At 34.5% G+C, this 23462-nt stretch overlaps 1 protein-coding gene across 1 annotated transcript; it reads right to left on the bottom strand.

Moving 5' to 3' along the window:
- Positions 1–1337: 1337 nt before the first annotated feature.
- LOC146141523 (NACHT, LRR and PYD domains-containing protein 3-like) lies at positions 1338–16676 on the bottom strand. The gene is made up of 12 exons (XM_083390164.1): positions 15038–16676; positions 12123–12223; positions 11261–11416; positions 10967–11122; positions 10623–10814; positions 6882–7043; positions 5898–6059; positions 5116–5277; positions 3906–4067; positions 2564–2728; positions 2432–2456; positions 1338–1435 (listed from the first exon to the last, which is right to left on the bottom strand). Exons 1-12 carry the CDS (start codon positions 16674–16676, stop codon positions 1338–1340), a joined length of 3180 nt encoding a protein of 1059 aa, XP_083246290.1.
- Between the last annotated feature and the right edge of the window lie 6786 nt (positions 16677–23462).

Below are 23462 nucleotides of genomic sequence, written 5' to 3'. Positions count from 1 at the left end.
GACAGTCTGTACAGTCCAGTAAACAAATACTGACGCTGGCACTTTTTGTTAACGAGAAAATGAGGGGTCCTTTTTGGCCCGCTTTCCCCTAGTTACATTTATTACATGTTTTTATGCAAGTATGTATGTTTATTAGTTTTTGTAGCTTAGTTTGCAAAATAAGGCCCTTCTCTAGTAAACAGCCTTAGGCCTACAGTACTCTTAATCCGGCCCTGGTCACAAGCTTCCATTGCAAGATTATGTCAAACAAGATGGAGTTCCACTCAGAATCGCCAGGAGAAACGGTTGCCGTGTGTTTTTTTAAAGCTAGGGATGAACAATTGTTAAACAGCAGTTGATCGAAGCCATATTGCTATTTTTAATTTACAAATTTAACTGTGAAGGATTAAGAAAGATGTAACAGAATTAACGGTTTTTTGTTGTGTATAAAAATAAAACTTTGTGCGTTCTATGTCAATTATATTTCCTACAAAAATTTAGCTAAAAATTTTTTTTAAATAGCAAAAAGCATTAGCACAATGAGAAACAAACTGCAAGTTACTCAGCAATACTTTGCTGACATTTGACCTTAATGTTCTCTGATAAGTACTTAGGGGTTTATCAGTCATCCCACTTGATTCAATCGCTTTTTCAATGTGATTGATGGTTACTGCCAATCCAGGTGCAAAAATAATGATGAAATGATTTTGGCCGCGCAAAATTACTCAGAATCGTGTCATTGAAATGTTACAACAACTGTTAATCAGGCGGGACTGGCGAAGCGCGTACCTTTTTTTGCTCTTACGTAGTGACTTGAAATGGACTCGTGTCTAGATTGTCAAAGAGGCGGAGGGCAGGACCCGCGGGCGGTAGGTTGCCGACCCCTGGTTAACTTCGTTTACACCAGAAGAGCGATTTCTATCTATTAAAGACTTATGTCCTAGGATGCACCAAATAATGTTGATGTTATTATTGCAAAGTTGAAAGTTCATGATTGTTGTTGCCCTTGCTTTGCTTAAGCAGTTCGTAGGTTAAACAACAAATATAACAGCATATTACAAACTTTTATTTTACAGGTTAGACATCGACGTTTTAATGACGCAAATGTAAAATGTTAACCCAAAAGAAACTTGACTTTGTTGCAAATTCCAAGAAACTTTGGTACATCTACAACCAAGAATTGACGGTTAAGGTTTGATATGTTGGCTGAAGATCAACACGTGGTTGGCTGAAGGTAAATCAACCAGAACACGCGGTGGCGCTTTGGAGCACCGAAGGTCGAGTCTTGCGGCTTTTTAGCTCAGTCGGTCGCTGGCTTGAGGCGCATCATGCAAATATATTGGAGGTCATAATGTAATCTACCAGTGGTTCTTTAACTGGGGGACTTTCCCTGTGGGTCTTATGGTAAGAGGGTGAAAGGGGGTTTCCAATTGAGAAGACCCGACATCAGCCAAATCTGTCACAAATCAATGCTAAAAACTTGAAGGTTAAGAATCTGGTTTTACATTTTCATGAATTATGACCTCTGGAATAAGTAAACGTGTTCATTGCAACTAAGCTTTTTAATATACGTTGTGAGCAGTTTAAAGTTCATAAAGTGAATCAAGTAAATTCAAAATCCGTTTAATAAAAACACAGCATATATATCATGACGCAGCAAAATACAACAAGTGAGGAGTGACGTCACGCGATAACGTGCCAGAAACGAAAGAAGCGACCAGCGCAGTGGCGTTATTAAAGAAAAGGCGAGATGGCAATAAGACAAAGTAATGCGTTGCATTAAAACGATAATGAGTGATCGTGGCCCACAGGATAGATCAGACCCGGGAAGGGAAATCACAAACATCAAACTGAAAAGTAACAAGTAATATGGGTAACGAAACCCTGACAGAATTTACAAACAAAAACAAAAAAGTGCTAAAATTAAAAAAGTATGAATCAAAATCCTCAAAAATAGAAAAAAAGCTATTAAACAAATATTTGCAAAACAACAAAATCTTCAATATAATGCATATCAAAAAAAAAAAATTAAAAACATTTAGAAGTATATATTTAATGTATAAAAAATACTAACCATGTAAAAGTTGTGCACATTTGAAATCAATGGCGGATTTATATGTGGATTGCAATAAAATTCGCGACGTTGGCGTTTGAAGAACTAAATTACGGCGACTACAGTGGAACAAGTGACGTTTGTTAATATCACGGGGAAGTACTTGTTCGGGCTTTCCCTACAGCTAACTTCATAGATTGCATAAACAAGAAGTTTAAATTTGGACAGAAATCAATAATCGTGATAAAGTTAGGTAAATAAATTTCACGTATCAAGAAATTTAACAAAGATATTAAAACCTGAAACCAAATAAAATAAATGCAGGAAGTGACGAAACTGAGATAACTAAAACTAAATGTTGCAATGAGTGAAATGTGGAACCTTCGGGACTCTACGTACCGAAGTCGAAGTTGACTCTTTCCTCCTGTAACAATAAAATCGTGTCAGTGGATTTCAAACTGTTTCGTGGCTGACGGTGAAGTGCTTTGCAGATTACGTTATCATCAAAAGTTAAAACAAACTTGTTCTCACAGGTAAGTTGAGTTCCCGTAGTTTCGACTCGAGGATGTTTTTGCTTTTGTCAGTAATGTGCCTCGACCCACCAATCCTCAACAACTCGATATTGTGCAAGCAGTGAGCGAATAAAGTGGCGCTTGTCTCATCGACATTATTCCATTTCAGATTCAGCAGCTTCATCTAGATACAAACAAAACTATAATTTGTAAACCAGCGAAATTTTGTGTCTCTGTGTTCTGTATGTTGGATGCAAAAGAAACGCGTAGGCTGGCGTGGCGAACGATTGCTGCTCTGACTGGGATGAGATGGAGCATAAACGAGTTTGGAGGAAGACGATAGAAACTAATTATTGAATATTAGCCATCTCTGTTTAACGGAAAGTAATAATTACGTTGTTATATATTGTAACTTAGTTAAACCAACGTAAAAAACAAAATATTGTTAAACCACGTAAAATGTTCGGATAATTTGATTCTAAAGCGACCTCAATATTTGTAAATACCCTTTTTATTTCGTTCTGGGGCCAACAACGCACAAATTGAAATACACCGCAACTAAATCGTTACTTTTAAACAAGTGTTCTGTCGATGCAAGCCACTTTGTTGTGATAAAATCAACAGCGAATAACATGATGACTATTGTTCAATCTATAAGCGATAAGCACCTTATTGCACAATTGTACATAATCGCCAAAAACGCTTCAGTGGCGATAATAAAAGTAATTAAAATGAAATATTTTGTTGTAATTAAAATTTGTGGTGCGCTTCAAATCAGGAGTTCTTAATCTGGGGTCCACGAACCCCTTTGGGGTACGCGAACTAATTTTAGGGGGTACATGAAGCGATGATGGAAATATTAGCGTATATTTGAAAAGTAAAATTTTTCAAAGAAAAGTGTTGAATTACAATTTAAGCGTTTTTGCACTGAACGTATATTGAGACTCCATTGTGCTTTCACATATTTTAGGCCGGAAAGAGCAAATTTTTGAAGTCTATTTGTATTGTGACATAAACTAATGACGTCATCTCTAAAATGTCTTGCCTCGCCTGATCCACGCGAAGCAAAATTACTTTTTACGGGTCTGCGGTAAAACAAGTGTATTAACCTCAGTTGTGACATATTTTGTACCTGTAAGTGGACCTTATAATGTAGTGTTAAAACTAATTAAATTAACACTTTCCCTATCAAGTGAAATGCTAATGAAGCGTATAATAGTTATGATTTAATAATAGCCAGTGGTCAAAATAGTTGCCCATTGTTTTTAAACGCAGGGGGCGTGACCCTTCTTTTCACAGGAATAGTCGCCAGTGTTTCAAGGTAAATATAAAATATATAGTTACAACAAAATGCCACAAACCGGTTGTTTTAGTTCCTTGATTGACTTGGCCAACGTTTGCATCGCATCATTTGAAAGATCACAATACATAAGTTCCAGCTTCTCAATATTGTGGATGGCAGCAGATATTGCACGAGCACTCTCATCATAAACTTCGTTGCCGCTAACATTAAGTGATATCATCTGTGGGTGAGATGAAACTTTGCATTTAATACACACTTATACCACATAGGTTAGGGTTGCGGTAATAACAGGGTATTATAGGTTAGTAGATTTTCAATCTAAAAAACCAAATCCAGGCATATATTTTGTATGCTTGTTTAAGTTGCAATTGTGACGTAACACGCGTAAGTTCAGGCGGAAATGCTGGGCAAAACTAAGCAAGGGACTTTAAGTTTAACGTTGTCCGGTAGTATAAGGGCTACCCAGCTAACATTTTTGTGCACTAACCACAGTAAAATAACCTATTTGGCCAACTAAACTTTAGTAAAAAAATATTTTAATTTACACATTCATTATTATTTAGTCATAATCTTGCCTAAACATTGAGTGTGTTGAAATTAATCACATGGAATAATACCTACACTTCAAAAAGAGCCATGACTCGACCGCATGTTATTCGGAGTGGGAATTAAATATTCGCCCAAAGATTAATGAAAAGCTAAATGTCAATATCAACAAATATTTTTAGTTGAAAAACTAAAACATTAGGACAGCTTTTTAATCTTATTAAAACTTGCGGGGATTTAAAGATTTTGGAAGCCGCCACTGGCTTTACAATTTCACGTTAAAATCATCGCAATAATAACATTTACAATCTCGTGGCAAAATATCGAGGTATTTGGTCGGCAAAATTCTAAACAAAATGCTGACGCCAAATTTGGTTTTATAAGAAATAAATTCAGTGACAATCTTATTACAATTAATGAATAGCGACAAATTGCAAAATGCTTGCGCGATTTGCAGCACTATTAATACAAGCCACATATTGCGCACATAAAAACCTGTGTTCTATACGTTTTGGCGCGAACGAGTTCCTACCACTTTGCATCTTATACGCATTTCTTTGTGCGGGTCGTGTATAATAGTTATGACATAATGATAGCCAGGGGCAAAATATAGTTGTCCCTTGTTTTCAAACGCAGGGGGCGTGACCCCTCGTTACCCAGGAATAGACGCCAGTGTTTTTAGGTAAATATAAAATACATTGTTCAAAAGAAATGTGACACACCGGTTGTTTCAGTTCCTCGATTGACTTGGCCAACGTTTGCATCGCAGCATTTGAAAGCTCACAATTATAAAGCCTTAGCTCCTCAATATTGTGGATGGCAGCAGATATTGCACAAGCACTCTCATCATTAACATTGTTGTAGGCAAGATTGAGTGATTTGATCTGTGGGTGAGATAAAACTATGGATTTAATAAACATTTTAAACAATCAACAGCGCTCACTGTTGGCGGATATAGCCTTTAACAAATAAATTAGGAGATTGTTACAAAATTGGACTCCCCCAATACACCCAGCAATGACGCCGTAGGGTGGCGATAAAGAGGCTATCGTAACAGTATTTTAGATTTTTCTTTGTTTTAACCAATAAAGTATTTTTGGTAAACTTTTAATGTGGCTTATTTATAAAACTATAACATTCTGTTCGGGTTTATATTAAATTTTAACTTGAATACGCCAGCGGCTTACCAGGATCCATGGCACTTCACTGTCAGAATCTTCTTAACTAATGGTAAGCACGAAATTGCGAGTACTTGCACGATTTACATCGCTATAAATATAAGCTATATATTGCGCACGTAACAACCTGTATTCTATATGTTATTGGCGAGTTCTTACCACACTGCATTCTATACGTATTTTTTGTACGGGGAAGCGCATAACACTATGACGTAATAATCGGCAGGGCAAAATATAGTTGCCCCTTGTTTTCAAACGCAAGGGGCGTGACCAGTCGTTCCGCAGGAATAGAGTCCAGTATATGTTTACAAGGAAATTTCACAAACCGGTTGTTTTAGTTCCTTGATTGACTTGGCCAACGTTTGCATCGCAGCATTTAAAAGCTGACAACCCCAAAGTCCCAGCTCCTCAATATTGTGGATGGCAGCAGATATTGCACGAGCACTCTCATCATCAACTTTGTTGCAGCTAAGATCGAGTGATTTGATCTGTGGGTGAGATGAAACTCCGGAATTGACAAACATTTTTACCACAAATGTCTAAGGATGCTCACAGTACAATACTATATTGTTAATCCTCGTCATTGAAATGTATGTATACGATTGGAGTGCAAAAATCAACAATTAACTGTAATGACGTAACAACTACTTAGTGTAGAACGTGATGCGGTGATTGTAACGTGGTGTAAAAACAGCAGTTACGTAGTATACGTGCAATTGTGAAGTAACACGCGTAAGTTTAGGAAAAACTAAGCACGCTGCTTTAACGTTTAACGTTGTCCGGTAGTATACGGGCTACCCAGCTGAAATTCTTTATACATTACTTATAGTTAAATAACTATTAAGCAAACTAACGTTATTGAAAATATATTTTATTTATCTTTTTTTTTTAAGTTAATTAGAATCTCGCTTATATATTAAGTGTATTGAAAGGTTGTCACATAGAATAAAACATACGAGTCCAAAAAAGCAACTCGCAAACAAAAAACACAAATTAAGTGACAATATTGAATAGTAGGAAATTGCAGAATGCATGCGCAAGTTGCAACACTATAAATTTAAGCCATAAATTGCGCATATAAGAACCTGTATTATATACGTTATTGGCGCGGACGAGTTACCAATTTGCATTTTATACATATTTCTTTATGCGCGAACCTGTATAGCACTTATGATGTGATAATAGCAAGTGGCCAAAATAGTTGCCCCTTGTTTTTGAACGCAGGGGGCGTGGCACCCCGTTCCCCAGGAATAGACGCCAGTGTTTTAAAGTAAATATAAAATATATGGTGACAAGGAAATGTCACAAACCGGTTGTTTCAGTTCCTTGATAGACTTGGCCAACGTTTCCACCGCAGCATTTGACAGCTTACATCTAATAAGTTCCAGCTTCTCAATATTGTGGATGGCAGCAGATATTGCACGAGCATTCTCATCATTAACTTCGTTCCAGCTAACAACGAGTGATTTGATCTGTGGGTGAGATGAAACTATGGATTTAACAAACATTTTTACCACAAAGGTCAGGGTTGGGTAAGGTTAGTAGGTTTCCTATCTAAAATACCAAATCAAGCTATATTTTGTTTAATTTATTTAAATTTGTTTTAATGGGAACTTATTTATAACGTACTATTTAGTGATCGAAACCATTTATTTGCAAAACAGCTTCCAACACATTTATAAAAAAGCAAAGGTTCAAATCGCAAAAAAATGCCAGTTTGAAGCATTTTTGCTGCAATTGTCATGAATTTTTTTAATGGGTAACTACTAACAAAACAAACAAAAACATGATAAAACAACAGTTTAGTGTCAAATAATATTTTTGTTGAGTGTTACGTGATCTGTTAAATAGTCAAATATGCTGTTAAGAATACAACCTTCCGTCTATCAGAAAAGCGAAATTAATGCATTTCAATTACGTTTTATGCAACCGATGGACATCAGCCTAGTTTAATCTTGAGTAACCCAATAACGTATTTCGTCCGAGGTCACGATTAGACATTCTACTTTGGGCATCGCTAGTTGGGCTTGTGCTTGCTCAACACCACAACTATTTACAATATGACACATGTTTTACGCCTTTGCAACAATTCCACAATAAAACGTGCGTGAATGAAAAGGATGGGAGCGGGGCGACGGGACCCGGGGCTGTGGATTGTAGCAAAGCACAACGAAACCACAGAGTGACAGAGTGACTAGCGACTGTAAATGTGCTACAACAAAGAGCAGGCGTGAAATTAGCAAGTTTGTGGCGTAACATGGCTTGCCGTTTCTAATACTCAAGGGTGTCCAGAGATTATGTATTTTTAGTTGGTAATTTTCGCATATTGTTACTCCTCTTCATACAAATGTACATATGATAAGAGTGCAATAATTACCAATTAACTGTTATAACGTAAGAATTACTTAGTGTAGCACGTGATGCGGTGCTTCGAACTTAGTGTGAAAAAAGCAACAGTGACGCAATATACGCGTTGTGACCTAACACGCTTGAGTTCAGGCGGAAATACTGGGCAAAACTAAGCAAGCGACTTTAAAGTTTAACGTTGTCCGGTAGTATAAGGGTTACCTAGCTGAAATTTTTTGTGCACTACTCACAGTAAAATAACTTTTTTAGCCACCTAAACTTCAGTAAGAAAATGTTTTAATTTACACATTCATTATTATTTAGTCATAATCTTGGCTAAACATTAAGCGTGTTGAAAGTGAAACACATAGAATAAAACCTAATCTTCAAAAAGAGCCATGAGTCGACCGCATGTTAGTCGGGAGTGGGAAATTAATATTCGTTCAAAGATAAATAAACGGCAAAATTTCAATAGTAACAAAGACTTTCATTTGAAAATTCAAACAGGAAACATATCCAGGACAGCTTTTGTGTTATTGTTAAAGTTTGCATAGGTTTAAATATTTTTGAAGCCACAAGTGGTTTTATAATTTAGAGTAAAAATAACAGGAAGTCAAACCGAAACCGAATTGAATCTTTTTAAACCGGTTTTGTGCCAATTTTTTGCGAACCGCAACCGAACCTGAATCGTTTTAGTAACATTTTAAGGAGCTCAACAGGAATTGAACCGAATATTTTGATTTTTTACAGAGGCAAGTTATGCCATGTTCCAAATTTTAAGGAAAAAGCGAATATTTATTAAATAAAACAATTAACTGTTTATTTTATATTACGTCACAAAACTTAGATTTATTAAAGGTTGCAATTCAATAATTATTCTCTACATTTATTGATCAACATTTTTAGGTTGAAGCTGGGGTTCAGAAGACAGTTTAAGAGTGTGCTTATAATTGTAGCAAACATTTCTATTCTCTTAAGACCAGTGAAGTATTCTAATAAATTGAAATCTGAACCAGTGTAATGTGTGCTTTACAAGTGAACTTGTATCATGTTGGTTGACGAACGGCAGAGGAAGTGACACAAGACCCTTCAATAAATGAAATAGGACACAATATTAACTAGTCTAAGAAGAAGAAATTTGAGGCATGTTTAAGAAAGAACTAACAAATCAATCTGTAACTGCTAACTTGTTATCTTAAAATTTGAATAAAAGATTAGAGCTGCCAATAAATTATAGTAACATTATTGACTCACTGGTTTATGAAGTACAGCAATGGCGTAAGCAAGTTCTTGTAAATGATCACTTGATATGTTTGATGAACCCAGATTTATTTGATCAAAATGTTGCAAGCAAAGAGACAGGATTGCCACAAAATCAGATGTTGGTAGATTTGATTCCAACAAAAAATCATTAAAGTTGAAAGTCCTTGACTAAAACATTATCAATGTGGTAGAATTTACACTTTGCATCTCATTTTTACACTTGCATATATTTGATATAGTTTGTAACCTGAAGGTAAATTTTGTTTTAAAATGTAGGCTACAAGCTGCGAAATGAAAAACACGTCACATTTTATGACAATTCTATCTTCGTAACAATGTGTAGCGCGCCATCAAATGCAGCGTTAATTAAGTAAGTAAAAATAAACGATTTTGCATTTTAAACAATTTTTGTATTATTTAGCCCTCAATGGACGATGTTACGTTATCCGTAGCATAATTTCAGGTTACATATTATTGGCCAAATTCGTTTTTTTTATAATCATCGGCCGTCACACGAGGCTAGCAAATTTACACAGACATGGTACGCCGTAACACATACAATAGTGATGAAGAGCCCACAGCAGGGTGGATTAGATTCCAGTCATGAGAATGAAATTAGAACAACAACAACGTTGGAATAAAGCAAAGTTCGGAATACGACCAAATTACGAAAAATACCTGATAGTTGAAATAACGTCAAATCAGAATTAGACCTAAAGGCCTCGGAATAAGAACGAATTGGTAAAATCAGGTCTGCACAACCTTTTACCTTACACCCCATAACCCACCCCTAAGTACATCACAAACTCCCCTAATAATTTCAACCCTAACCCTACACTCACCCAGTGAAGCATTTCTAAATGTTACCGTTTTCTATCAGTTTGGAAAATTGTTGCACTAATATTACGTAATATTTATGTAACAATGTTACAAATACGTAACAATTAGATTTGTTCTATTTCAGTACGTACGCTTGTAGTAAAGATGCAGGTTTTATGTAGCTGTTAATCTTATTTCCAATCATTGTGTGTCGCACAATCAAACTTGCATTAAAAGTGGGTCGCGAACTCAAAAAGGTTGGGAAGCACTGTTTTGGATCTTATTCTGTTGTGGTTATGACTGCATTAGACTTTATTATGTCGTTGGTCTCAATACTAGAGTTCAACCAATATAACTCTTTCTGACCGATACCGATATCCGATGTTAAGCCAAAAAAGTAGAAAATTTGTTCAATTTTTAGGAAAACTATATCCTATTTTCGTAGTAAATATCAGCCAATATTTTCGGTAAATATATCGGTCTATCAATAAGTATTAGTATGGTAATATAGATTATCCTGATAGATAAAGTTGCTTTTTAGTGTGTGTTCATGTGAAATTGTTTTATATTGTTTAACCATAAAAGTTCAGGCAGATTTTGCAATTTATTGCGCTTATTGTTACCTTAGATTTGTTTACAACCAGTTTTCCCATCAGATCAGTTTCATGATTTTCAATCACGACATCATCATGCTTGGATATTTTGCCTTCATGGATCACATATGAAGTCAAGACAAGCTGATCAATGTTGCACTTGGACAAAGCGTCTATTCCTGACTTGCCGATAATGTTTCCAGTAAGATCAAGTGTAGAAAGCTGAAATGTTATAAATGGGATGGCAGGGATGCATTGAAAATAAATAAAACTATTCGGAAAAAATATTCCTAAGTGTAGAGAAAAATAAATTTGAAATGCTGTCAATATTATTCGGCTTTTATTGCAATAGAAATAAAACATAAATGTCAAACCTTGGTGTTTGATAATCCCTTAGCAATGGACATGGCAAACTTTGTAGTTATTCCACAGTCTAATAATTTAAGACTATCAATATTGTTCAAAACATCTGCAACATATGAAGCACCTTTCTCTCCAATATCATTATTGGAAAGATCAAGTGTTGAAATCTGTAATCAACATAAGATAAAATGTAAACAAAATAGATAAAATCCAAACAAAAAGTTAAAAGTTTTGGTTAAAGATAATTTACAAGTATTTGATAAAACAGTACATATATATATATATATATATATTAAACATAGAACCTTAGTATGTAATAACTTTGACGCAATAGACTTGGCACCCTTTGCGGTTATTCCACAACCAGATAATTTAAGATTGTCAACATTTTTCAAAACATCAGCCACAATTAAAGCACCTTCATCACCAATCTCATTATTGGAAAGATCAAGTGATAAAATCTGTAAATGAAGGTAAAGTTTGCAATATTTCAACAACGTTGAATAACTTTAGGGAAAAAAAATGGAAAAAAGATGTTAAAAATATTAAATAAGGGTTTAATAAAAACAATACATATATATATTAAAATTGAACCTTAGTAAATAATAACATTGATGCAATGGACTTGGCACCCTTTGTAGTTATTCCACAGCCAGATAATTTAAGACTGTCAATATTTGGTAAAACATTAGACAAAATTAAAGCACCTTCATCACCAACATCATTATTGGAAAGATCAAGTGTTGAAATCTGTAAATGAAGGTTAAGTTTGCAATATTTCAACAATGTTGGATGATTTTAATAAACAAAAAAAATATATATATTTAAATATTAAACATGGGTTTATTAAAAACAATATATATATATATAAAAAGCATAGAACCTTAGCATGTGATAACTTTGTTGCAATGGACTTGACACCCTTTGTAGTTACTCCACAGCCAGATAATTTAAGATTGACAATGTTGGGCAAAATATCAACAACTATTAGAGCACCTTCATCACTAATATCATTATTGGAAAAATCAAGTGTTGAAATCTGGAATTTAGGTCTTAGTATAAATAGAAATAATAAGTGCAAAAGCAAATTAGGAAACATATAGTTAAAATTTACTGCAATATACATGAATAGTTGTAAATGTAAAGTGACTCTGGATAAAATTTAACCTTGGTACTTTTCAGTCGAAGTGATTCCATAAAAAAAGAAAATCCTTTTCCTTGAAAGTGTTTTATACCCAAGTTAATGGGATCACTTTCCAATTCACATCCTAAATAAAATAAAAACTATGATTGATTGTAAAATTTATTAAGTATATGTGATATTTACAATCATTTAATTTAATTCCGATGCATTTTGATACGATTTCAAACTTAAAAACTGCAATGTAACAAAAATAGAACTGCTTTATCGACATCATCTTAAAAAAAAGTATAAAAATATGAATGCTAAAAATGGTTGTTGATATATAAATGATAACTAGTAGGGGGACTACGAAGTTACGTTAAGAACATAGACAAGTGTTATTAACTTCAACTTAAAAAAGGATAGATACAAGAATCCTAAAAATAATATGATAATACATAAAAATAACTAATTAGGGAAAATATTAAGGAAAACTTGCAATAAATATTCTACAAAATTCAGCAGGAAACTTGATAAACCAGATTTAACTTCATAAACCCTAGTAGAGGCAATTTAGGCTGTCATTATCACAATCATAAGCATGGTTCAAGTTAGTTTAAATATTGTTGGAACTAATAACAAAACTTTGGAAGTAGCTAAGGGCCTATCTCTGTTGTAAAACATTTATAATGCTTGCGGTAAATGTGGTCTTTTCAGAAGTTCGCTTTTCTAGTGACCAATTACTTGCTGATTGTGATTGTTATAAAGTGTCAATCAAAAGTAATTTGGAAAGTGGCCAATAAGTAATGTCAGGCGCAAATATTTGCAACTCACTTAAATGCAGTAAGTTGCCAAAGTAACATCCCTTCATACACATTAGCCTTTATAGAAGTATGCTAATGGTCACTTTGCCCCTTCCTGACATATTCTCAAATTTGAAATAGCTGAAACGCCCACGAAGTAGTCACAAACTACTTAGACCAGGAGTGTATCTAGAAATTTAAAAAGGGGGTCCCTACCTTTTACTTAGGGATTTCCCCATTTGTGTCTGACGTAATAAATAATGACGTCATAAAATGTTACGGGTATGACTTTATAAAATAGTAATTTTCAAGACGACGAGGAAAAAATCAGAAACAGTCCATAAATATCCAGTGAAAGCGAACCTTTAGACACAAAGCAAACACGGCATCGTCGACACACCTGCCTGGCACCAGCTACGAAACCGCTTCATATGCGATCGTTAACTTCAAAAGAAAAACGAACACAAGACTGTAAAATATGTGTGTCTGCGCCAAGCTGTGTGCCTAGTCAGCTAAAATACAAGATGTTGTTGACTGGAAATAGGTTGTGACAATTACACACTAAACACTTGGTGTCTTAGGATACGTTTAAAGCGAATAATTTTGCGGTAACTATCATTACCTAAAATGGCGACCTTTAAAACCGCGCCCGGCAATCACAGTTAGACCACCTTTTAAAAGAATCTACTTGAGAAAAAAATGCAGTTGTTACTTAACATTGGATATTAGCGCAGACAACATTAGCTGCGCCCAACTCAACGTTTTTGCAAGAAAAAATGAAGCCTTGACCTAGCGTTGTCAATTGAGGAGTACATGTTATTATTCAACCAAACCTGGTTGAATTTACGGTCAACCCTTGTGCAAATAAGAGACGAAAAACGGTGTTTTGCATTTAACTTTGGTTACGCATTAGCTTAAGAACAGGTAGCTGAACCGCAACTTTATAAACTGGTTTAAGGCATATTTCTCGAACCATAAAAGTTCCTGAACCTTAATACAACCCAAACCTGTCAAAAAGCGGTTAACTCCCGTATGACGTCAAAACTTGTATTGTACACAGTCTAGTTATGCCATTTTGGAAATTTTAGGAATATTCTTAAATAAAACACTGATTTTTTTATTTTTCAGATAAATAATGAACCGCTGTTTGTTAAATACGGCACGAAACTAGATTAAATACGAATTGCTGTTCAATAATTATGCTCTACAATTTTTGACCCACATTTTTAGGTTAAACGCAACTAATCCGAACGGTTTTAAAAATAAATATAATCGAAATGAAGCTTTATAAACCTTTTGAAACAACAAATAAACAAAACAAAAACAATAAACAACAAATAGAGTTTTAAATTGCCTAGAACCAAAATTGTAACTACAGTGGATTCCAAAAAAATCATTCAACCCGAACCGAGCCTGAACCGAAAAGTCAAACGGTTCGACTCCCTGTTTATTTACAGTTGTTTAAGACGCGTGACCCAATTGGTTACAACAACCAACCCAAGTTCAACTACAACACAACGATATTTCAGCAAACATTTAAAAGTATGGAAACATTTGTTTAGAGTTCATTTTGTTGCCTACCACTCAGTATATTTTGTGTAGTAATGCATCACAATTCCCACAATATGGTTTCAGACATCATTGTTTCAAAATTCGCTATTGGATATTTTGCATTTTAATAATCTAAAGTAAATGATAAGAAATTGTTTTGCAATTCATTGTTGTAAAGGCTATATTATGATTAAGCCCTCAGCAAAATGAAAATTAAATAAATAAATAAATAAAAGTATACCAGGATTTGATGTTTTGATTGATTATATTCAAAAACCTACTATTCTGGAATACCTAGTCATTATTTTTATAGCATTTTTTGCTGATTAATACAAAAGTAATAAAAATGCATTAATTGTAGCTTTCTGTAAATGTGTGACAAACCTAATGGTGCTTGTTATTAGCTTACAATAATTGTGGCTTATCTAACATTAATGACACAAGCACCTGTAAAAAAGCAAAACAATTCAACAAAACTAAAATTTACTGTTACAAATTCAAGCTAACCGAAAAAAACGAAAAATTTTGAACCTTGAAAGGCATTTTGGGAAAATGCTTTTCTGTGATAAAATATAGTAGGGTCAACCAAATAATTGAATAATTACCTTTGTTTCTTCTTATATCAAGTGATACAGCTTTGATCGAGAGCAGATAGACAAGACTGGGAACATCAGATGGTAAGACGCGTCCTTGAAACTTGATTTGACTCGGTAAGTACTCAGCAATCTTTTTATTGAGTTCTGAATCTCTGAGCTCGTTCAACCAGCCACTGATGGTTATAAGCTTTTTTGTGTCAGTTGAACTAATTTGCTGCATAAACTGAACTGCAAAGTCCAATAATTTGGATCTTTTGACCTCAAATGTCTGATGGTTGGGCTTGCAACTGCATGCGGTGAGAAATGAGTTAACTGTTGAGTTCAGTGCAATGTTAAAATATCCGAACATGAATCTTGACACAACTTCCCATTGACTTTCAGGTAGTTTGTGAAGGATGTTACTAAATTCACCCAGAGTGGAATAAAACACCAAGTGAAGAGCTGAGAAGTTTTCTTGCAGTAACAAATGTGTGAAGCTTGTTCGTTTGAAACCTTCCAGAATTTTTAAGCTAACTTTATACCTGGCATCAACATAGTGCATGAGAAAGGCATCTGCATCACTTTGATCCATGCCTACATCACTGAAGTCCGTAGCTGTAAATATAAGATCTCCTTTTTTAAATCCATTCCAAGCCAAAAGAGCAATTTTGCTTAAGTGAGCATGTTTTTCCCTGATGTGCTCACTTTGGCAGAAATACTCCAGAACTTTAAAAAATATATAAGTGAGAGATGCTATTTCTAGCTCTTTATCTTCTGCAAAATGTATGTTTATGACATACATGATGATTATGCAGAGAGCAGGAACGTGACACAAAATAGCAATGTCTCTCTTTCTTTCCAAATAAGCCATTACTAATGTAACCTGTTCTGCCGTTTTACAGATTTGTTTACAAATATTTTTTTGTGAAGCAGCTGAAATACCTCTAAGGTTAAAGACGGATGTTGTCTGGATCATTTTAGTCATATAATGAAATTGACCAGGTCTACAAGTGAAAACTTTTATGGATTTTTTCCAAACTTTAGCTTTGAACAGCCTCTTTAGATGGACGTCTGCTGTTGCTATTTCATCTGATGGTAATGGTTCATCTGTGAAGAAAGCATCAGTATTTGCTTCATCTAAACCATCACATACAAATACAACATTTTCACCGTCCCCAATTGCTTCCATTAAAAACCTTTCTGTAGTTCGCTCATGTCGAAATTTAATGTCTGTTCCATTTAAACACATTTGTAGAAGTGTAGTTTTGATTTTAAAGTTGATATCCCGACAGAAAACAAAAAAAATGTACTCGCATTTTGGAAAAAGCTCTTGCTTTAGCACCATTTCCACAATTATGCGAGTAAGGGTGGTCTTGCCAATACCTGGTTGTCCGATAAACACAATGTTGTTGCCGTTTCGGTCGATGTAGTCTTGTCTGGCTTCTTCAGAGGCATGTTGTCTTGCATCTAACTCTGCTTGTTTAAAAGCCTGCTCTATCGCTTCACTGATACCAAGGCTTTCTGATTCAAGTGATAAAAGTTGCTGAAAATCTTCTCGTTTGCTGTAATGTCCTTCTTTGTTAAGTTGTTCGATAGATTTTGGTTCATTTTTAGTTAATGCAACAGGCACCAGCTGAATTGGCTGGTCACTGTCAAGTCTGATCGGCATATTTCGTATTCCTGATATTACTTTCACATGTTTGCGCAATTTCTTTTTTTGTTTTGCTCGCCAAACTACAAATAAATACAAATTTTTCAATTAAATTAGAGCATAACATCATTTGATTGAAAAATTTAATGTCAAACAAACATTATTTACTTTTGTCGGGAACAAATTGCAAAGCTTTAGTTAATAAAGAAGGTCTTGGTTGGTCGGCCAAACTTTGACTAACATTTGCATCTGGTTGCTCGTTTTTTGCATCTAAAACCAAATAAAATGTTATTCTTGGGTAGAATAGATTCACAGTACAGCCATTTTTGACAGATATTAGATAGAAAAATATGCAAATCTCTGTAATGTGCATAATGCGTGTATCCTTTATCATTATTGTCAACCCAACCAAATAATGCTGCGCCTGCGCATCACACAACTAAACTGGATCTGAGCTGCAAATTTGCGCACAAGTTAACTTAAAAACAACCTAAGCCAGGGGTGTGCAACCTTTCATACCGTCGGGTCAAATATGTGTATTTGGATTAGACCACGAGCCACTTACATATATCTCGTGGACTACCTGTTAGTGACTACCACGAAATAAAAACCGTTTCTTTTTTAGATTCTTGCGAATCAAAGGAAAATATTTTAAAATCACTTTAATGTGAGCTTTGAAGTTGGCTTGCTTTCGCAACCACCCTATCCAGGTTCATATGGATTTAAGTGCTGGCAACCCGAAGTCCACTCTCCAGGCGTACATTAGTCTGTTATGAACGATGAGGGGATTTCATGAACCCAAGTTCAGAAAAAAATTGTTCACACACATTCCTTGAACCGAGCAATGCCATCTTGGAAGTAACAAATTTTGTCAGCTGTGAAAACTTATTTAGATCAAGATTTTTGTGGTAAAAACTCTACCTTTTAGCTGGGCAGAGAGAATTTGTTTCTCATTTTTTTACAACTCACATCGACATTAAAATTGATTAAAAATCAACTAAATTTCAAAAAAACTAAAAAGATCAACCAACTATTTTTCATTATGCTTCTACATGGACCACAAATAGCTATTTAAAAGCTTTCAAGAACTAATAAATTTGCAGCGCTTACATCTCAGTGCAATTCACACTGTTAACTTTCTTACAACTTGTACACGCAACAGCATCCAAACCACGTTTTTGTAGTTTTATTTTGTTAACCGGTCATTACCTTCGCTTTCAGCTCCCGTCAACCATCAAATTTTTGACTCAAAGTCATGAACTAGCCAGTAACTTGCTGTTATCAGCAGCTACTGCAGCGATAATTCCATGGTTGTATTGAAACAATAGCACAAAAAAAATCATTTTAGGCAATTATAATTGTGAAGGATTTAAAATTTGCTTTCTGATCAAAATGACCGTTGGCGGTTATTTGAGATAAATCGCTTCCCACCCTATACTGTGAGTATTCTAATAAATTAAATATTTACATACTAAAAGGTGACCTAGACTTAGGAACAGTGCGATTTTATTATTTTAACAGTTACCTAAAACAGCTAACGATTGTTTTGTGTTGCGGCAAAAAACCCAAAGCACACCGCGGGCCACATATTTTGATTCCGCGGGCTGCATTTGGTCTGCAGGCCGCAGATTGCACGCCCCTGACCTAAGCTATAAGAAAACAATAAGAAAAGCAGACTGTGCACCTCCATGTTATAGTTCTGCACCCCTACCCTATTTTTTACGACTTTAAAACACTTACAGTTTGGTTGAGCTGAATCAACAAATTCACTGGATATCTTTGCTCGGTAATGATGGTGATGTTCCACATTGACATTTATATTGCTGCCCTCCACTAAAACACCCAAATGGTACAAACATATGTGAATAATACTCATTAATTGCAATATAATGGAAGTTGACAAGGATTTACATACTTCAGTAAAAAAAACTTAAGTTACAATCCCATTGTTGCCGCTATAATACTGCATTTAAACAATACAAAAGCAGCATGTTGAAATAATACATATAGAATGGTAAAATGAATAGGGTTTGTACAAAACGTATGTCTCACCACAATCATACACTGTGTTCTTTACAGTTTTTGTTGAAGTAATAACGTTAAAATCCATGTGTTTTTACACATTTTAATAAAGAACAAGCTGACCAAACCAAGATAATATTTGGTTGCACCTTTGTACTTTGTGGTTTATTAAAACAATTTAAAGGTTTTTCATGTAACATTTATTATATTAATAAGTAAAAACTTTATCAAACTACTTACCCATTGTATTAATAGGGCTCCTGTAAGTGTTGTCAGTTTTGTAAATATCCCTCCCAGCCATTTGAGCATAGTCTGTAAAGAGCAATTTTGTTTCAAAAACGATAAATCCTATTGAAAGTTTGATCAAATAGTAATGGTGAGTCTCAATTTCCTAAACAAGATATACTTATCATTTTCCAGGCTAAAAAAGCATTTGATTAAAAAGACAGATAGACAAACAACTAATGTATTAGATTTTTACAATGACTGCACGACTGCATTGTTTGATGTTATTAGAATGGAAAAAACCTTTAATTTGAAGAGATTATGGTCATCATCAAATCTCAACAAGGTTTTTTGTTATTAATGAAAATATCACACAATACATTTAAGTAAGCTGACCAGGAACACCAAATACCTTTTGCTTGCATTGTGGTTTGCCTGGAGTCCACATTGTGATGTTGTGGATCTGCAAAGCAACAACAACTAATATAACGTGGTGTACTAAGATTTATTGAAGTGATGTTATCATTTTTAAGCAAGTTGTTTATTTTAATCCTAATACAAGCAGTTCTAACTTTTTTACTTAAAAAGACTCATCTCTAGCAAGGCTGTTTAAATCTGTCTGGAAAACAGAATTGGTTTTGAACTTTTGTTTTTAGATTTGTTAGTGGGCTCTGCTGATAACTTGATTTGCATATCTACAGTACAGGATTGTTATGACTTAAGTCAATGATTTAACCTAAGTCACTGTTTTTAAATTACCTGACTTTAATTGGACCCCCTCGCGACATTTTTCCATGGATGTACCCCTCCTTTGAACAATCTACATGCCCAGTACTGCTTTTTTTTAACTAAACAACGTGCTTCGCAATCCGTAACTTTTTCCAGAATGTCATATTAGTTTTTTCAAATATTTATGTGATTGAATATTTGTGGCCACAACAATAGTTTTTTTGTGAAATGGATCTTTCAAAAAAAGTCTTTTGATTCTTCAGCCGACTTAGTCGCCAATTTGCCAGGTTCTGTCATACTGGCAATAACTGTAGCAACCATTTTAACCATGTAATCAAAAATACATGCAATAAGTGCAAAAATCTAAAACGTTTATTGTGTTCATTAAATTTGGGCCGGATTAAAAACTTTCATATGCCTTTTATTTAAATAAATCAGTGATTTCACAAATTCAAGTACTCAAGTACATTTCACCGCAATTTATACATAGGGCCCGCAAAAGTCAATAAAGTTAAATGTTATTAAGGAGCTCGTCTGTCCACGAATCAAAGAATAAAGTTGTTTTTAGCACCTAGGGGACTGTTTCTTAGAAGTTTAATGGTCAAAATTTGTCAAATTATGGCTTTTGACAAAGTTTTTGTGTTTCTTGAGTGTAGTTTTTGTAAAAATCGTCGTAAAATCAGAAACCGCGACACAATTAAACCTTTGTAACCCATAAAAGCAGGAAATATGTCACAATGCCCATTTCGATCAGCAGTAAATTTTATCGCAAATTGTCCATTTTTTATTTATAGTTACGCATTTACAACTTCTCTTCATAAACGTGGTCTTTTCGAAGATCAACAGTTTGGATCTTAGGAATAGCCTACTGACATTCTGTAATGCAAAAATTCCTAAGCAAGCTAAATCTAACGCTAGAAAACACGACACACTTTTTAAATCCATAAAACACCTTGACTTTTCGACAAAATATTACGTTTGGGTCTGAAATCGACAAAATATTATGTTTGGGTAACTCGCATCAATTCAAGGAAGAACTGTAGCCTCTACAATTAAGCAATTTCGTTAGGTTAAAATAAAGTTAATTTTTTTTAGGTTAAAATAAAATGGCCGTATTTATAACTTACCCTCTTTCTCTCTGTTTTTTGCATATATTAGGGCTACCATATTTTCAGCACCCAACACAAGGACATTGTTTGCCGGCAAGAAAAACAAAAGTAGAATTGTTACGTTTTAGTTTATTGGTGTTTTATGCTGATTTCGGGATGTTTGGTTGTTTTGGTATTTTTAGGTTAATTTTCGATAAGAAATTTGGTGTTTTTGGCCGACTCGAGCGCAAATATTGATCTATTCGTTGTGAGAGCGGTTTTGCTTTTGGCCGTTACGAAGTGACGATTTAAAATCCTACGTCTCAAAGTCAATGATCACACACCTTTGCTTTATTAATGGACCTCTTTACATTTGAGGTTTGGGTGCAATTTTTCTGATGCAATGTTTGCAATAACAATCAAGACGGTAGGGCTGGTAGGGAAATTTGTTGGAAAACCTTTTTTAACAAGCAATTTAGCATGTTTCATGGCTACAGTAATGTTTGGAAATAAATACAACATCTGGCCTAAAAGTCTTGTTAAAAGTATGTCCAACCACCCCATCTGTTAGACATTAATGCAGTTCTAAGCAAAAAGGTCTACGACAATTAAGGCATCCAAGGGAAGAAACATTCAACTTTTAAACCTTGAGGTCGTGGCAATGCACTAATTTGGACCTTTAGGTAAACTCGGCATATATAAATTGAAAATATTCGCAGAAAATTCAAACTAGATCAAAAAAAATGTGAGATAGAATCAGTAATACTTGACTCATCTGAACCCAAACGCTTACCCGAACCTCAACTTAAATAGTGTGTGAATCACTTGAAAACTGTGGAAAAAGCCCGAGCTCGGGTAGGCATAACATAATTTCTCGTCCAGGGAATATATGACAATTACGCCACACATTGTTGTATTAGGGCCGAAAATGTTTTTATAATTAATTATTAAATCAACGCACAAGAGTTGAATTAGGGTGTTGTTTAGCGTTTGGGTTCGGGTGGGTAAGTATTATTAATCTTAATCTTCTTTTGCACATTCCTTTTAGCTTAGAACTGCACGAATTTCTGACGGATCGAGTGAATGCGCAAAAAGATAACATTTTGGCATTTTTGAGCGTCCTCGGAGGACAATTCACTTTTCTTGATAAAAGAGGACAAATCCTCCTAAAAGAAGACATATGGTAGGCCTAACATATACGCCCTGGCAGCCTTGCTACTTTCAGTACAAAATTTTAAATCACTGATAAAATAACTTAAGAAAATACATTAAAACACTAACTAGAAATTACCTTGTTTAGAAGTCCCTGCTCTTGATTGTCCATCAGATTCACGCTGCAACATAAATTAAAACCAAGATTATAAAGAACTATGCACATCTTGACATCTTAAGCAGGGATTCAAATCGAACCAAAACCGCAACTTTATGAACCAGTTTTAAGCCATTTTTTCTTGAACCTTAACAAAACCTGAACCGTTTTTTATAAGATTTTAAGGAGACGAGCCGTAAATGAACCGAATATTTAAAAAAATAGAAATAGCAGAAAGCAGACTCACCTCAAAATGTACGTTTCTTGTATGTTCGTCAGACATTTCACAGTTCAACAAAAAAATGTAAAATATTCACATGTTTACAAACCTAATGAAGCAAATTGAAAACAATTATTGCCATATAAATTGTGTTAATCTCTTCAAAATAATAACATATTATCCGCATTGGAGAAACATAATGTAGATATACAAACGGTTTAATATGGATAAAAATAAGGTTAAGCAGTCAACAAAGCCCCACTACATGAATATTAGGAAATTATATAGGACAAATGAATTCATCAGCTCCTAAAATTAATTTACTTTTTATTTGGCTTACCATACTTGGTAAAAAGGAGTAAAAGCATAAAACTTAAAAAACTATAATTTCCCATTATTGTATCTTAAAGTTGTTTATAGACCAAAGTATTTTTACGTAAAACCAAGGTAATCCACACTTCATTCTAATTCAACTAAATAAGCCAGCAGCTGCTCTAGAAAATGTCTGAAGCAATGTTTGTTAAATGTAAACAATGGAGTAACGCCTGCCGAGAAAAAGACGCTGGCCTTAAATCCTACCACCTTTGTGAAGTAACGAAATACAGTTGCTTAACCAGTAGTCAAAATTAAAAACTGGGTGAATAAATATAATAATACTTGGGCCTCCCACACCCAAATCCAAACCGCACCCTAACACAAATATTGTGCCTTGATTTAATAAATTAAACGCTAAGGTCGGATTTTAGAATAGCATCGAGAAGGCGCTTATCTAGAATCCTATCTCAATTATTAAAGGAATGTACAATACCTTTTGGGTTGCGTCAAGTATTTTTTACATTTATTATTTAATAATATTGCAAATAATGTTCGTTGTGGTAGGATTGTAGGTGTGGTAGGATTGTAGGGCGCACAATTGTACCAAACGATCGATAGAAACAAAAACAGAAGTCAAGAGGGGGACTTTTTAAAAAAATCACAGCATTGTTCAAAATAAAAACATTAAATAATAAAAATACTCCTTATAAACTTCGTATGAATAACTGCAATAAATAAATAGTTGTTCGTTAAGCAACAGCACAAAATATGAAAGCAAGGTAGTTTAAAAAATCTGTTCAAAGTGCATTAAGTTATTCGTTGGCCAAGGTTTGTTTACTTTTGAAACGAAAATAGCGCGCAATAAAAACGAAGGTTTTCTGTAGAAAAACAAACAA

The sequence above is a fragment of the Ascidiella aspersa genome, chromosome 5 (genome assembly GCF_963924565.1).
Source record: "Ascidiella aspersa chromosome 5, kaAscAspe10.2, whole genome shotgun sequence".
In the NCBI taxonomy this organism is placed as follows: Eukaryota; Metazoa; Chordata; class Ascidiacea; order Phlebobranchia; family Ascidiidae; genus Ascidiella; species Ascidiella aspersa.
Note: the sequence above shows the minus strand (reverse complement) of the source record. Positions and strands in the feature narration are given on the sequence as shown.